Source organism: Gymnoscopelus braueri (genome assembly GCF_963280865.1).
Source record: "Gymnoscopelus braueri genome assembly, chromosome: 17".
Classification (NCBI taxonomy): domain Eukaryota; kingdom Metazoa; phylum Chordata; class Actinopteri; order Myctophiformes; family Myctophidae; genus Gymnoscopelus; species Gymnoscopelus braueri.
In genome coordinates this window covers 41,742,181-41,759,587 of record NC_137617.1, presented here as the reverse complement: position 1 = coordinate 41,759,587, position 17,407 = coordinate 41,742,181, and the positions used below count along the sequence as shown (strand labels likewise).

General features: G+C 41.7%; 1 protein-coding gene across 1 annotated transcript; it reads right to left on the bottom strand.

The window, feature by feature from the left end:
• Window positions 1-6,222: 6,222 nt before the first annotated feature.
• LOC308105152 (inactive all-trans-retinol 13,14-reductase) lies at window positions 6,223-16,659 on the bottom strand (the record flags this gene model as incomplete). The annotated part of the gene is made up of 11 exons (XM_080455784.1): window positions 6,223-6,392; window positions 7,143-7,302; window positions 7,970-8,136; window positions 8,794-8,903; window positions 9,502-9,640; window positions 10,422-10,544; window positions 10,990-11,187; window positions 11,577-11,772; window positions 12,346-12,587; window positions 13,555-13,737; window positions 16,503-16,659. The coding sequence occupies 11 exons, from the start codon at window positions 16,657-16,659 to the stop codon at window positions 6,223-6,225; spliced, it is 1,845 nt and encodes a 614-aa protein (XP_080311910.1).
• Window positions 16,660-17,407: the final 748 nt, after the last annotated feature.

Genomic DNA, 17,407 nt, shown 5'->3' with positions numbered 1-17,407 from the left:
TTCTTAATTTGTTTTTATTTATTTTGTACATTTATGGAATTGCTTTTTATTTGCTTGACAATTGGGGGGGTCGTAATTAAAAACAAAATGGGTCTGTGAAAAATGGGTCCCAACCCATCGTTTGGCAACCACTGGCATAGACTACACAGCCATGGTGTCTTCATGGCTCTCTGTGAGTCAGTCGGACGGCGGGGCAGGGTAGGAAAGTAAGAGTTAGAAGCTGTGCTGACCTCTATTTTTAGTGGAGTGGTGCACATTATCGAGCCACCGTAATTACATGCTTTGGTCCAGAGAATTTCTAGCCAGGCAGAGTCGGTGTAATTAACTCTCCTCTTCTCTGAAACCAACTTCAGTCTGGCCTTTTTTTTCCTCCATTCCTAACAGGTGCTGCAGTTAACGGTTTAGCAGAGCTATAACTGTTATACTTAAACAAGGCTAAGGTCTGAAAGCCACGCTAGCAGCTCCTTCAGTCTGTGCTGCTGGAAAGTGGCCAAAGTGTGGAGTTTGAGGAAAGGCCATGGGGTTCATCCCCGGAAGCTGCCTATTCGATTACAAGATTATGTGAAAAAGTTGTCATTTTGGCCTTGAGGATGGCGCTAGATAGATGGTGGTCATGAGTAAAATAGTGTTAATTCCAGGGGGCGTAACTGCACTCAGCAAGTTTCATGGCAATACGCTTGTGTGAAAGTGGAAATGGTGGCCTAATGGTGGCGCTATAGAAGAAAGGCCATTGAGTCACCAAAATCAGAGGCCATCCTCTGGGTTTCATTATAGGACATGTCATGGCAATCCAGTCAGCAGCAGTTTTTGAGTTGTGGTGTTTGGGTGAAAGTTTACAGACAGATGGACCAACCAACTGACCAAAACAGCCATCCTGAGATTACTAAACTAAATGAACTAAATTGATTCAAAGGGTCTAACGCTGGGTTCACACTAGATGTTCAAAGCATCATGAATTGCTGTGAAGCGCCAGACGAGTCAGACAGACAGTAGCCTATCCTTTCTACGCCCATGTTAGCCAATTCATCTATTCATACCGCTTGCAACGGCTCCTGGTGTTCAGCAATCGTTTCAGCGTCTGGTCTATTTTTACCGTGGCACTTCTGTAAACCCAGCATAAGAGTTTTTACTTTTGAGGCCAAATTCTGCCATGGATGCACACACTATGGTTGAGTATATCTGTCCTGTGGTATCAACGAAAGGCATGTTTGTTGGTTGTTTCCTTTCTCCTCATTCTGCATTCAACTTTTCAATTCCAAGCAGGGCTTTTTTTTAAATAAAACCTCCAAAGAATTTGATTAGACAGCTCATATTAAACAAGCCTTGTTATCGTCCCATCTGGGAAGCCACTCCTGTGCCAGGAAATAAGAAAAACGCATCAAAGGGGAATCTACTTTCAGTCCTTTAATTTCACCCAGGCTTGTCATTTGAATTTAAGTATAAGTACAAATAAAAAGTGGATATTTTATTACTCACATAAGCTCACTGTGCACCACCAGTGGTGGAAGAAGTACTCTTTCTTTACTTAGGTAAAAGTCTGAGATGTACAAGGCAAGCTCACTACGCGTTGTGAGGCGTCAAATGAACCTCTACTGTAGATCTGCAATTTTCGGATCGAAAGTATAAAATGGGGCTTAATTGGTAAATGTATGTTTTGTTATAATAATCTAAATCTTTAAACAAACTTGTAACTAAAGTTTTCAAATAATTGTGGTAGTACAACATTTGCCTCTGAGATGTAGTGTAGTAAAAGTAAAAAGTAAAAGTACCTCAAAGTTGCACTTCAGTACAGTACTTCAGTAAATATCGTCTCTGTCGGGTGGAAACCTCATGTCCAAAACGCTTCCTGTCCGTGTTTCAAGCTTGTAGATCTGCTATTTTTGATACTTTTGTGTGACGCTGCAGTATGATCAAGCAGGGCATTAATTTACAAAAGAGAAGAGGTTTCTGCCCGACAGCAACGATAGCACTTAGTTACTTTCCACCACTGTGCGCTTTACTGCATTGGTTCTCAAAGTGGGGTCCGGGGACTCCCAGGGGTCCTTGGGGGGACACCAGGGGGTCCCCAGCAAAATTAGTTAATAAAGCATCACAATCATTTTAACCCCTTTATCCATATTTTATACTTTGGCTATTCAAAAATAGCAGATCTACAAGCTCATAGTGCGGCACCGAGTGCGGCACTATGAGCTTGTAGATCTGCTATTTTTGAAAAATCTTGAAAATGTGTGCAAACTTTGAATATATATCTTTTTAAGCGAACATTTGTAACTCAAATCTTTGCTTCTGGGGGTCCCTGGAACAAAATATTTTGAGATGGGGGTCCGCGGCCAAATACATATAATTTTGGGGGTCCTTGACATGAAAAAGTTTGAGAACCACTGCTTTACTGCACAGCAGAACATGCACAGCAGCAGCAGCAGCAGCAGCAGCGGGCCTTCGCAGTAGTGACACACAGAGGGCTTGTACAGGGCTAGTAGTGGTAACACACACACACAGCATCCCACCACCGTGGGCCTGGGAGAGGCTGGGACAGAGGGGGCATTCTTCTCTGCAGATCCCCCTGGTCGTCCCGTTTTAGACCACAGCCCCCGCCAGCCAATCTGTTCGCCGCTTACTGAGGAAATGTTCACTTAGCGCAGGAAGTCTGAGGTTTCCCCCGCTTTACCTTTTGATGCCAGTGCTTAGCCAAACAACACGGGGGTTATTAGCCGGGTCAGAACAACATAGGTGGGAACCGAAGGCCCCGGGAGAGTCTACAAGGTCAATTTAACATAATATAATATTTAAAGAGCTCTAATATTTTTAAGAGTAATGTTTAAAATGCCTATAGGGACTTCTCTGTGGTTTGAGTCCCTCCCTAAGGCATTAGATCAGTGATTCTCACCTGAAAATCTCTACAGCGTTTGTGGCCCACCCATCTGACCACTTAACACGGTAGCCGACATGCTGCCGTGTTAAAGGAGAATTCCGGACTAGCCTTTTTCTTACCTTTATATGATGTTATTATATCCTAGGACGAATGGTACAGTAGAACATTTTCATAACTCCATCCCGAGTCCACCGCAGATAAAAACGTGAGCGGTCCTGGTCCGTGCGCTAAAATATTTTTATTAGATGCGCCCCTCCGGAAGTCTCCGGAGATTTCACCCATGATTTCATCCAAGGCGCTTGTAAACACTACAGTATCATGGTCAGTATATTGTCAGTATAATGGTCAGTATATTATCAGTATCATGGTCAGTATATTGTCAGTATAATGGTCAGTAGCATGGTCAGTATCATGGTCAGTATCGTGGTCAGTATATTGTCAGTATCATGGTCAGTATCATGTCAGTATCATGTCAGTATCATGGTCAGTATCATCTCAGTATCATGGTCAGTATCATGTCAGTATCATGGTCAGTATCATCTCAGTATCATGGTCAGTATCATGTCAGTATCATGTCAGTATCATGTCAGTATCATGGTCAGTATCATGGTCAGTATCATGTCAGTATCATGGTCAGTATCATGTCAGTATATTGTCAGTATATTGTCAGTATCATGTCAGTATCATGTCAGTATCATGGTCAGTATCATGTCAGTATCATGTCAGTATCATGGTCAGTATCATGGTCAGTATCATGTCAGTATCATGTCAGTATCATGGTCAGTATCATGGTCAGTATCATGGTCAGTATCATGGTCAGTATCATGTCAGTATCATGTCAGTATCATGTCAGTATCATGGTCAGTATCATGGTCAGTATCATGGTCAGTATCATGTCAGTATCATGGTCAGTATCATGGTCAGTATCATGGTCAGTATCATGTCAGTATCATGTCAGTATCATGGTCAGTATCATGGTCAGTATCATGGTCAGTATCATGTCAGTATCATGGTCAGTATCATGGTCAGTATCATGTCAGTATCATGGTCAGTATCATGTCAGTATCATGGTCAGTATCATGTCAGTATCATGGTCAGTATCATGGTCAGTATCATGTCAGTATCATGTCAGTATCATGGTCAGTATCATGTCAGTATCATGTCAGTATCATGTCAGTATCATGTCAGTATCATGGTCAGTATATTATCAGTATCATGGTCAGTATATTATCAGTATCATGGTCAGTATCATGGTCAGTATCATGTCAGTATCATGGTCAGTATATTATCAGTATCATGGTCAGTATATTATCAGTATCATGGTCAGTATCATGGTCAGTATCATGGTCAGTAGCATGGTCAGTATCATGTCAGTATCATGGTCAGTATATTATCAGTATCATGTCAGTATCATGTCAGTATCATGGTCAGTAGCATGGTCAGTATCATGGCAGTATCATGGTCAGTATCATGTCAGTATCATGGTCAGTATATTCTCAGTATCATGGTCAGTATATTGTCAGTATCATGGTCAGTAGCATGGTCAGTATCATGTCAGTATCATGGTCAGTATCATGTCAGTATCATGGTCAGTATCATGTCAGTATCATGGTCAGTATATTATCAGTATCATGTCAGTATCATGTCAGTATCATGGTCAGTATCATGTCAGTATCATGGTCAGTAGCATGGTCAGTAGCATGGTCAGTATCATGTCAGTATCATGGTCAGTAGCATGGTCAGTATCATGTCAGTGTCATGGTCAGTATCATGTCAGTATATTGTCAGTATCATGTCAGTATCATGGTCAGCATATTCTCAGTATCATGGTCAGTATATTGTCAGTATCATGGACCAAACAGTCCATTTGGTTCCATTTGTACAGTTTCGGAGTTATGGGAGTCCTACTGATCTAACTTCTCAAAAATGAGATTTTTTATGTTGAACTTGCTCAACTCTGACCTATGTGCTAATACTGAGGAGAAGAATTTGGCCACGTGATTTATTTTCTCCAGTTTCATCAAGACGTCACTGATAGAGAAAAATAACACATTGTTCTGTGAAGTACACTTTGAATGTTGGAAAGGCCAGTTTTAATTTCCCAAATACCTCCTTGTGTTTAAGTTTCTTTGGCAGTATTGTGTAAATTAAGAAAGATTATTTTGCAGCTAGACTCTCATATTCTCATATTTTCAGCACATTTGACAAACCCGTTACTGTTTTAATGGTCATTGAGTTTATTTGGTTTATGCAACAAGATCACAAATCCACATCTGGCTTAACACAAAACCAAACCATAAAATGTGACCGCACAAATATATTCTGTACATTGTGCAGAATGTTGGTAAAAATAAGATGATATAATTCTATGACTGTCAACCAATTGATCATCATCACTAATGTTCATTACAGGATGACACCATTTCTGTCTACTCACTGAAATACGCTATTGTTCTTGCATCAATTAAAAAACAAAAACAATTTAAATATTGTTTGAAATGACCAAACCTGCCTACAGATGATGTCACTAGTAGGCAGGTTTCTGAACTGTCCACAGCCCTCCTCTGAGACACAGAACGAGTAGACAGAAATGGTGACATCTTATAATGAGCATAGGTTGAAAGTGGGTGAAAGACTCCTTTAAACAATAGGCCTACAGCTGTAATATATACGACTAAGACCAAGTGGTGTCTAACTTTCATTGTTATAACAGAATAACACAATCTATTGCATCAATAGATTGTTAATCTAAAATATTCTGCATTGTTTTGCTTTGTTTTGTGAGGCATATACAATTAATAGGCTCCCAACTTTTCAACTTAAAATACTGACACACTCATTATGTGCCAGTAGTACCAGTACTATTGATTTGCCATATCCTCTATTCGACATTTACAAATCAATCTATCATTCATGATTTAATAACAAATTGCACTGCCCCAAAATTTGAAGTTATACTATCTACATTCACTTCCGGTTCTTAAGTTAGACACGTGGAAGCAAAACAAGGGTTGAGATAAAAGAAATAGAAATGTCAACAAGGTACATATAAGTACATTACAGTACAATGTTCTTTCACTTAAAACTAAATATAACGCCTTATATCTCAGTATTCCTCTCAAAGCCAGCAGGCTCAGATACAGCAGACGGCTCTCTGTGTATTTGACCAAAGCTCAAGTACATGATAAATGTCCCCTATCTGTCTACAGATTACACGTCAGGCCAGGGTACCTCCTTGTAATCAAGGGTGCTGTTGCACCATTCTTTCAGAATTCAAAACATTAGCGTGCAGTCCACCACCATTGTCCACCAGGGGGGCTTAAAGAGCTGCGGTTTGGGTTTTCCCCGCCTCACAGCAGCTTCTTCTTGGCCATCTCAGCCAGTTGCTGGGCCTTCCTCCTCTTCAGTTTCTTCTTCAGAAACAGCAGGTCGATGTAGACGATGTGATCCAGCACGGTGGAGGCACACAGCAGACCTCCGTGCAGAGCTCCTGCTATCCCACAGCTGAACACGTCTTGTCCTGGAACAGACACGCACACATATAGGGTTGAACAACCACCTGAAATTCAAATAAGGGACACCCGGCCGGGCGATCTTTGTTTCTAAGAAAGATGAGGGACGCCCAGAAAAAGATCAAATCTCACTGCATATACAGTTGTTTTTTTTGTAATTATTTTAACCACTTGAACCCCAGCATCCACCACCCATTATTTTGGGGGGAACATTAGCCAAAAATAGCAGATCTACAAGCTCAAAAAAGCGACCCAAGTAGCCTACAGAAACAACTCAGGTCCAGTTTACTAAGTCTAGAGGGTTTAAGTGGTTACAACCTGTACTAGTATATGCTGTTTGAACTTGTAAGATGTGTGTCATTGATTGTGTCCTTTATCAGTTCAAAAAGGGGTGGTGGTGGTTCCTGAATTTCTATGAGATGTGCCGAATCTCATTGGCTAACGGCCTATGTTACCTGCATCTCACAGAAACGTCAAGGATAAAAAGACAATAAAGTCAGCGACTTTTCTCCATTGTGATCCTTGGTTTTAGACAAACAACACAATACAATTTTGTTGGGCCATGTCATGCGCTGAAAATAACGTATGTGCAAGCTTACAACGTGTCATATTATCAATTAAGCCTAATTGAATGAATCTGAAGATTTATCTAATCATCTTCTAAGCCCAACTTCACTGAATTGGGATCCACAAAACATTGATTCTGGTGATGTATTTCCACCATACGAGTTGCTGGTCCTGGAGGCAGGCTGTCTTACCAGAGATGTAGAGGTTTTTGACCGGAGTGTCACACCTGTTCTTGGCCACGGCCTCAGCGTGGAAGCGGTCCAGGTTGTGTTCTGCAGAGTACATGGCTCCACGCTGGGCTCCCAGGTAGTGCATGTTGGTGAGAGGGGTGGCTACCTCCTGGAACACCAGCTGAGGACAAGAAGAAAACGAGACTGTGGATGTCTGACACCATGTGGCCAGCCTATGAAGTCAGTATTGTGACTTCAGTACAAACCAATCAGGATAGAAAATGGGAGACCCCTGTTACTGAAGAAACACTCTATTCTAGTCTATAGCAATGATTATTATTCTGAATATCGAGTATTTTGCACTTATTTTAACGATTATACACACACACACACACACACACACACACACACACACACACACACACACACACACACACACACACACACACACACACACACACACACACACACACACACACACACACGGATGAGTTTACAGAGCATGCAACAGAGAAAAGCCTATTCATTTATGACTTAAAACCTCTATTCCAGGGGTCTTCAACATTTTTCAGGTCAAGGACCCCTCTTTTCTAAATATGTTGGATTCATGTTAATGTGTATTTTCAGACATTTCACCATTTAAACCCTCAATATTTAAATATATTTAATATATTTAAACTTGACCTTTGGCTCTGTACTTGGTCTGCGTACGTGTCATGTTGCGACACGTTGTGAGCTTGTAGATGTGCTATTGTTGGTGAAGGTTCTCCACCCACAATAGTGGAAGCTGGGGTTCAAGTGGTTAAATTGGACTGTTGCCTTTGTGAGGGAGAGTTAAGTCAAGTTACCTTGTCTTTGATTTTAGGGAATATAGTGCAGGCCCAGTTGAAGACGTTGTTTGCGAATCTCATCTTGTAGTCGTGGTATTCATCGCCCCTCTTACGCACTGTGGTGTCCGTCCACTCCTCAAACCACTCATAGTTCACCATGGTCAGTATGGTCATGCAAGACTTTCCTGTGGACAGAGAAGACACGAGGTACAGGCTGTATTAGTTTGCCACTAAACACACATGCATGCATGGCACGCACGCACACACACACGCACCCGCGCACACACACACACCAATTTCTATGTTATTTTATAAAGAGCCAGCATGGCTCTTATTATAGGATCTGGTTTACGGTATACAAGTATGTCAATATATATACACTACAAGAGAGTAGTGTAGGCAACAGTGATGGCCTTACTGGGTAATTTAAGCTCAGAACAACATGCATGTGTCTGTGTCTGCCTGGGTATCTAAAGTTGGCCGCCATTTTCGTATTAATTCAAGTTCGTAGGCAGTTTGTAGCTTAAAACAAAGCCTGGTGCAGTTATAGGGTGTGTAGTAGCAGCAGTAGTAGTAGTAGTTGTTGGAATAGTAGTACACAGTAAAATGTGTTCACTGAACTCTAGAAGTGTCAGGTGGTGTTATTAGGGGTGTGTGTGTGTGTGTGTGTGTGTGTGTGTGTGTGTGTGTGTGTGTGTGTGTGTGTGTGTGTGTGTGTGTGTGTGTGTGTGTGTGTGTGTGTGTGTGTGTGTGTGTGTGTGTGTGTGTGTGTGTGTGTGTGTGTGTGTGTGTGTGTGTGTGTGTGTGTGTGCACGCGTGTGCGCGTGTGTGTGTGTGTGTACCTGGGTGTCTGATCTTGGCCTCGGGGTCTTTAGCAGAAGGCATGGTGATGAACATCATGGGAATGTTATCAGGCGCTTCCTCTTTGCTCAGAGCAAAGTAGTCCTCCATCCTGCAAACACAGGAGTTACATCTTGGTCAACAGAGATTTTCACAAGAGTATTATAGTATTTGTTGCTGTTATTATTATTATTATTATTAATATTATTTTGTCTCTTCTGGCAAGATGATACATGTGTGACTCATTTTCATTCTCCAAGCAGAGGCAACAAACAGCAGAGACTGCTCTCTGCCTGTGTAAACGGTTCTTACTATTACTGTTACGTTATACGCTGGCACCACCTTGTGGGCTCTGAGAGCAGCACATTGATGTTAAATTGGCAAATGTTCCTAAAATGTTTTCAAAATACATATACGGTATATTTGTAAAATGGTGTCAAGTAATGTAAAGTACATGATTAGGACATGTTTGAACATTCAACAATTAAGGCCCAATATTTCTACAATTACTACAAATTGCTATAAAACCTGTATAGTCAGTCATAAACAGGAAGTAGAAGGGTAAATTTAGGTCTGATAATGATGCAACCGTGCATGTTCAAATCTGTATAATTTACATTAAGACCATTTTCCAAATTCTTATTTTTTCCTTTTTACATTATGTGCCCACTCTTCCTGCATCCCATTCCCATGTGTGTTGCCATGCTTACGATTGATCCAGATCGTTGTTTTTGAAGAGCCAGAAGTTGGTGGACACCAGGCCCAGCTCCTCCTGGGTCCCCTCAAACCCGGAGAACACCAGGAAGGACCCCCTGCCGTGTTTCATCATGTCCAGCCTCTGTTGAACATCTGTGAGGGAGTAAAAGTAACACATTTACTAAACGGTTAACCTATTAAAACCTGAGGCCGATTCTACAAATGCCCTCTGAATCAGTAGTTCTCAAACTTTCTCGTGCCAAGAACCCCCAAATTGTTATGTATTTGGCCGCGGCCCGCGGACACCCATCTGAAATGGTTTGTGCTGCTTGCTCAGGGGAAAACTTCCCGCATTAAAAAATGCGTGTCAAACCAGAAACAGTATTGTGCGAAAAGTTTGTGTCCAACCTACTGTAGACACAGGATCTAAATGTCTCAATAGAAGAGCAGGGAGACCAAACTGATTAAGTTATATTGTATTAATATACTCTACCATACATATTGGACAGAATAACATTTTATTCACAAAAAAAACTTTAATACTTAAGCAAGAGCTCTACATGGTGTCAGAGGTGAACATAACCAATCTACAAGCTCACTGTCTGTAATGACATGAATTAACTCCTTCCATAACAATTATTATTAAACTAGTCTTGCATAGCCAGAACCGGGCCCGAATTGGGCTGGCCCGAACCATTACCATAATTTTTGGCCCGAGCAGAATTTGTGAACTCCAAGTGTATTAGTATAGTGTACCTACCTGGCTTGTATGTGGCATGAGGAGTATTAGTATAGTGTACCCACACCCATAGAGAGAGAGAGTTACGTCACTAGCATAGACTCCCATAGTAAGAATGGGATGCGGAAGATCTCTTTCTCAATGAGGAAGTTCCAATGTTTGGAACTACAGGAGGTGAATTAGTATAGTACCTACCAGGCTTTGTTCTGACGTGAGGTGGGACCAGTTTCTGGAAGGTGGTGAAGAGGCCACAGTTGGAGACGATGATGGGAGCGTGAATCTCCACTTCCTCGGAGAGGCCCTTCCTCACCTTCACACCTTCATAAACACAACACACAACAGAGACAATTCATACAAGAATGTCGCCCTAATTTAATACCTAGGCTACTAAATAAAAAGAGTGAAACGGGCAATTTACTGTAAGAATATATTTTGATGCCAACAATACTTTTGTACTTTGACTCAAGTGAAAGTTTGAATGCAGAGTAGACCTGTTACTTGTACATTGTGGTAATGCTACTTGTATTTAAGTAAAATACAAAATAAGTAAAAACTAAATGGACCCTTACGGGTCTGTAACTCTGAACTCTGACAGTGTACACATTTGTACATTAAATAAACACTGAGAATTTTTATGTAGTGTAGATTGGGGCGTGGCCTATAATGCATATCAAACTGGGGAAAGTTTGAGAAGCACTGTATTAAACTTATTTTCTTGTATTAAACTGGTCCTGTGCCATAATGAACTGGAGTCAGTCCTTACCGTAGGCCGTGTTGTTGTCGTTGACCAGGATCTTGGTGACGGGGGCCCTGACCAGACAGGTGCCTCCGTGGTTCTGGATGGTACGGATGATGTGATAGGCAATCTCACTGGCGCCCCCCTTGGGATAGTAGGCGCCACGCTTGTAGTGATGAATCAGCAGGGCATTGATGACGATACTGGAGTCCTTTGGTGGCACACCTGGAAGTATACACATAATGTCATATTCACATAATAGTTGTTATTTTAAACATTTGAAATTGAATACATTAAGTATATATGTTAGAACCATGGATTAGTTTTGTTTGTTTGTTTGTTGGTTTTTGTTTATATCCCCCCCTATGGAGATTAATATTTATGTTGTATCCCTACTTCTGGTATACATACACCATACATTAAATACATATACATATATAAGCAGAGCTCAGGAGGAGCAGTTAGGCAGGGACACCTCCACACATCGCTGGGGCCGGGAGTCGAACCTGGGACCTTGTCATATGATTTTTAAGTATATAAATTGAACCCTGTCTTGTACTCTTAGAGGTGTTATGAAGACTTTGGAGACATTGGTAATGTCCAGGCGAACTGACCATAAAACAGATAGGAGAAGATGACGTGGAGGTCCTTGTTGGAGGTCAAGGTGTCGACCAGGCCAGTGGCACCCGTGCCAGTGAGGGTGAAGATTTCTGACACAAAGTGTGCGATGCGGGTCTTGAGCAGGAACAGAGAGAACCAGCGTGGGATCAGCTTCAGGGTTGCCAGGTAGTGGGTCTTCTTGGCAGAGACCTGTTGGAAAACAAAAGGACTTCAGGAATTCACATTAAAATTAACATTTTTGCGAATCGCCATAAAGCTGCAATCCGGAACTTAATATGTTAATGAATAACATTTTATTTCATCCAATCTGTATGGTAGAGCAGTGGTTCTCAACCTTATCTGGCTCAGGGCCCAAAAATCTTGTAAGTTAAGCGGTCAGATGGGTGGGCCACGTGCCTTTTCAGAGCATGTTTATTTTTATGATCAATCAATTGATTATGTTACTGCTTGGATCAATGGCAAAGGTCCTATTTATCTTTATAATAATGAAAACCTAGGCCGATCTATTTTTGGCATGTCATTATACAGTAGCCGATAATAGTAGGCGTTTAAAGATAGCCGATATACAACTTTCGTAGATCGTCTATTTTCACTATTATTGCATGACACTGTTGTGGGACAAAGTATAAAATAACGCTAGGCTAATACCAGATTCAGGGTTTTTTTAAAACCACGTTTCTCTATTAATCGATTAAAAGTAATCGATGGATTAATCGCTAAGAAAATAATGGATAGTTGCAGCGGCCCCAGTCCGTTGTGTACCTTCATGATTTTGAAGAACGTCTCAATGGCGGCCGTGTCGTCTGGGAACTGCTTCTTCAGGTGAGCTTCCATCTCGGTCTTGCCGGTGTAGATGGTGTACTCACGCTTCTCCTCGCCCAGGCCGATCTGGATGGTGTCAAAGTGCTGGGCCAGCTCATGGAACTCCAGCTGGCCCTCGCTGATCTGGTCAAAGGCGATGCGGAGAAGGCTGTTCTCGTGGAGCTGGCCAATGTAGTGAAGCCCTGCGTGATGAATGAGAAGGAACTGATTGAACTCAAGTCAGAAAAAAGAAAATGCATACGTACTGTATGTACTTTTACACTATAGCCAGAAAGCTTGGTTAATTGCCTTCCAGATTCAAATGATGCAACACTCTTACTGTCCCTTTCGGGATTCGGAGACAAATATGCATCATCATCTTACATTATCTTGGAAATATAATTCAGGGAAGGGAAATGGCTTGAGACAAGCTTTCACATGCAGCCACTCTCATCCTAGCCTGGAAACCAGACAAATCTGCCACAGCAAAAAAATGTTTTACCCTGGGCAGATTGGTCTGGCACTCCTCGGTTTGAATAACACTTCGCTCACCCCATAGTTGTGAGTAACCAATCAGAGCCCACTATTCAAAGTGGGAATTGTTTTTTGCTGTGACGTTTGAATCTGTTTATAACCTCCTCTTGGAAATGAATCTTCCACACCGAAGTTCCAGACTAATAACTAGGCAGTGATATTCGTCTGGCCATGCCAGGCTACTCTCATCCTTCTATGATGGATAGTTCAGGAGTTATGCACACTGGCCAATGGCCATTGAGCCCCAAATTCCTCCACATATTAGATATTGAGTTGGAGGAGGTGAAGGTCTAATAATATTAGGCTTCATGCTCTTGTGTTGTAATTTGACAATGATACTGCATTGAGTCATTGCAGGCAGAGAGACTTGCATACAAAGACAGCCAATGTTATTTTTTTATTTTTTTACCTCAACTACATTACATATAACAAGGCATTCCACAAACATGGTTAGTGGAATGTATCCCTTTAGATGATTAGGCGATTTCACCCACACGCCAACACGCCAGTGTTGTGCTCATCAAAATCTACCAGCTCACAACAACGGCTTGTGATGCAACACGTTATGTGAGCTTGTAGATCGGCTATTTCTTTGATATCTGCTGGCTTTAAATAAATTCCCACAGGTTCTCTTACCGACATCAAACTCGAAGCCTTTCTCTATGAAGGTGTGGCAGCAGCCTCCAGCCTGCTCGTGCTGTTCCAGCAGCAGGACCTTCTTGCCCGCCTTGGCCAGTACGGCTGCAGCCGTCAGGCCTCCGATGCCGCTGCCGATGACGATGACGTCCAGGTTCTGGGGCACCTTGTCAACGCTGAAACCTGGACACAGATCATTGGCACACATGCTCATGAACATACATCTATACCAGTGTTTATCAAACGTTTTCATTTCAAGGACCCCCAGTTTCATATTCATCAGGTCACAGACCTAGCCTGACACTCAGCCTGAATTTTCATTTCGTTTCACTTCATTATTCAGTCTGAAAGCCCTCTCAGTGCAGCCGTTTTCTGAGATGGGGGCGCGGGGACTCTTCGTTCATACTGGATTATCCCGATCCTAGATTTTCACCCGAGAAAACCCCGCCTTTGACAGCGTCACCAGACCCTGAATGCGAGGCTATCGATTCAGGGACTGGTGCCAGGCTATCACGGACCACCAATTGATATGATTTATTTCTTTTTTCTTTTTATTAATCTCTGGGACCCCAATTTACGCTGTCATCAGTGTTAATTTAACTCTGACAGTGTACAAATGGAACCGATCTCTTTCTACTCTAAAAATGTTGTAAAACCATTATCATTCTTTGTTTCAATACATTCAAAAGTTATAACTTACAAAACATCAAAACACACACATAAAGTGCATGGTGTCCAAGAGTAGGTGATCTTATTGTGATCATTTAATAGTTTTAACCTCTTTCAAACCGGCTGTCCCTATCTTGGGCATGTCATTAAAAGGCAAACACTTCTTTTCAAAAGTTTCAAAACAATTCCCCCCAAAAACTAAAATAACGGATCCACAGTAAAAGCTCACAATGCGTTGTGATGCAACATTTTGTGAGAAGGTAGATCGCCTATGGGCTTAACAGGATGCACAATACTTTGCAACTTGTCTCGACATAACGTGAGGAATAGAAAAATAAATGTGTTATATGATTTACTGTTGATAAGATTAAAGTCTGAAGGTTGTCTTGCTCGAGTCTGTCGATTGTAAACGCGTAGTTCCTGAACAGGGTTTTCTATTTCGGCAATAAATAGCAGATTAGGGTGTCCCTACAATCTCATGGTCATAATTTAATTAAGATAAACTGCACACATGAAAGATAGCACTCCTAGTACAGTCACTGGTGCATAATTGTATATCTATTGCTGCCTACCTCTTATCTCCAATGTTTCAAAATGTTTATTTTTAATTTTTAATTAATGCCCTTCTAGAGTGTCACACAAAAGCAGTGAAAACCGATCTACAAGCTCACAACACGTTGCACCATAATAATAAAGGAACGGTTTTGGACATACAAGGTTTCCACCTGACAGCAACGCTATGTTATGACACATGGGGAAACTCGTATAATAAAGTCTGAATTACATTAAACTACAACAATTAAAGATAAAACTATTATGTCAGGGCAGCTTGACATAGAAGGGTCCTTTGATTCAACTGATGTGGTCTCTAGTTTCCAAGTGAAGTGTGTGTGTGTGTGTGTGTGTGTGTGTGTGTGTGTGTGTGTGTGTGTGTGTGTGTGTGTGTGTGTGTGTGTGTGTGTGTGTGTGTGTGTGTGTGTGTGTGTGTGTGTGTGTGTGTGTGTGTGTGTGTGTGTGTGTGTGTGTGTGTGTGAGTGTGATTATGGTTATGAAAACATTGTTATGAAACCGCATAGCCACATAATTAAGGACTGTTTTAATCAAATTGGGATTACGCTTTGAAATGTTTCTCCTGCTATTGGATGAAGTGGTTTGGGTGCAGAATAGTAATGGCTTCAACAACAAGTATTGTACAAGTCTCCATGCAGAATATTACATACTGTACTGTTCAGCTCATGTCCTATCTTCAGCTGTAGATATTATGACTGTACTTCACCCATTAAGAGTGGATTGTTAGATTATGTATACTTATGACATCATCAGTGGTAGGGTATCATCAGGGCCGGATTAACCATTTGTGGTGCTATTTATCAACTATATTTCCCTCTGCGAAATTGAAGGTAATGGTCTTTCAGTATTTCTCATTGTTGCCCTTACAGGATAAAACAAACAAACTGACCTACTCATGGCTCAATCAAGTGATGCTTGAGGGTCCATTTGGTTCAATTTGAACACTCTCAGAGTTAAAGTAACACTCCGGATTTTAAAGTGTAATTTTGTATTAGGAAAACAGCAACTGCGTCGACTTTACCACACTGGGTCTCAACGTGGGGTCCGTCGGGGCCGGGGGAACCCCAGGGGTCCGTTAGGGCGTTCGAATGGGTCCCCAGTTGCACGATTGATAGTTTAGTAACCAAATGGTATCCTGAGGGGGTCTGATCATTGTAAAACACTGATTGTCCAGTGTAGATTCAGCTCAGTGGTTGTGTGTGGTCTAATTCAGATCAAACTGGGGGTCCTAGAGCAGTGGTTCTCAACCTTTTCAGGCCGCGACCCCCCAAAATAATCGTATATTTGAACTGGAGACCCCCCCCCCCCACCCTGACAAGCACTTGGAATTGTAGGAGTTGAGGCATTACATTTAGTTTGATTCTGTTCCACAGCAGATAAATATTGTGAAAATAGAAGATCTACAAGCTCACATCGCGAGGCGTTGTGAGCTTGTAGATCGGCTATAAAAAAAAAAAATCCTCTTCCTTATATTATTTGACAATTTGGCCAATGTTTGACCAGTTTTTATAGTATAGTTTGTTGGTTACTTTTGATGCAGTAATGGTCTTTTTTCTTTTCATTTTGTGAGTTATTAAAAAGGTCTTAAAAGTCCTTAAATTGTCACTTCACTGTCATCTGGGGACCCCCCTCCAAAAAAAATCATTTGCCGACCCACAGGTTAAGAACTAGAAAATCTAAAACGGTTGAGAATCACTGCTTTTATTTACCGTTCTTGATGACTTTGTCCCTCTTCCTCTGGTCAAGCTCGCGAGGGGCAGGCGGCCTCACTGACTCCAGCGAGAAGGGACTCTTCTTCCCAAACAGATACCAGTAAGATCCACCGGCCCATACCGCCAGCCACACCAGGAAAATCAACAGCCACATGACGGCAAAAATAAGCCACTACTATACTGTCAGAGTTGGTTGGTTAGCTGTTACTGAAAGATGCTCCCTTGGCCAACTCTCTTTTATACTGCACCCTGTCAATAAGGTCTGTGGGCAAACAGGGGCAAGAGTCAGACATGTAATTCTACTCTTGTTATGACAAGCAGTAAAGATAAAGACGGAGGGTGAAAGACCTTATTTTTCCAGGAGATTATACAGTCAAATAAGTGTTGGCACCATATTCTGTTTCCGGCCTGTAGGTGTCGATCTTTTTTCTGTAGTGTACACTACACACAGTCACATCTGCCGTGTTTGTTTGATTCTGAGTGTAAAATGGACTCAAAAGGGTCCATTGTTACATCATGAGAGTATTAAATAAAATAAAATGACCGGCACACCGTCTACACTTGCACCACAGGGACAACTTTATTTAAGCAACGTTTCGGTCAATAGACCTTCCTCAGGCATCCAAGGTCAGGCAAGGTCTATTGACCGAAACGTTGCTTAAATAAAGTTGTCCCTATTGTGCAAGTGTAGACGGTGTGCGGGTCATTTTATTTTATTATATACGTCTGATCCCTGCCTACGCACCCGTCTCTGAGCTGATCAGGTGTGCATAAGATTGTACAACCTGAGAATAAAAATGCAGATATGACATTATGTACATTGTAGATATGACATCGCAGAGCCTGTTGAGGACACTGATGAGCTTCAGGTCTGACATGCAGCAATGTGGTGATTGTCCTCA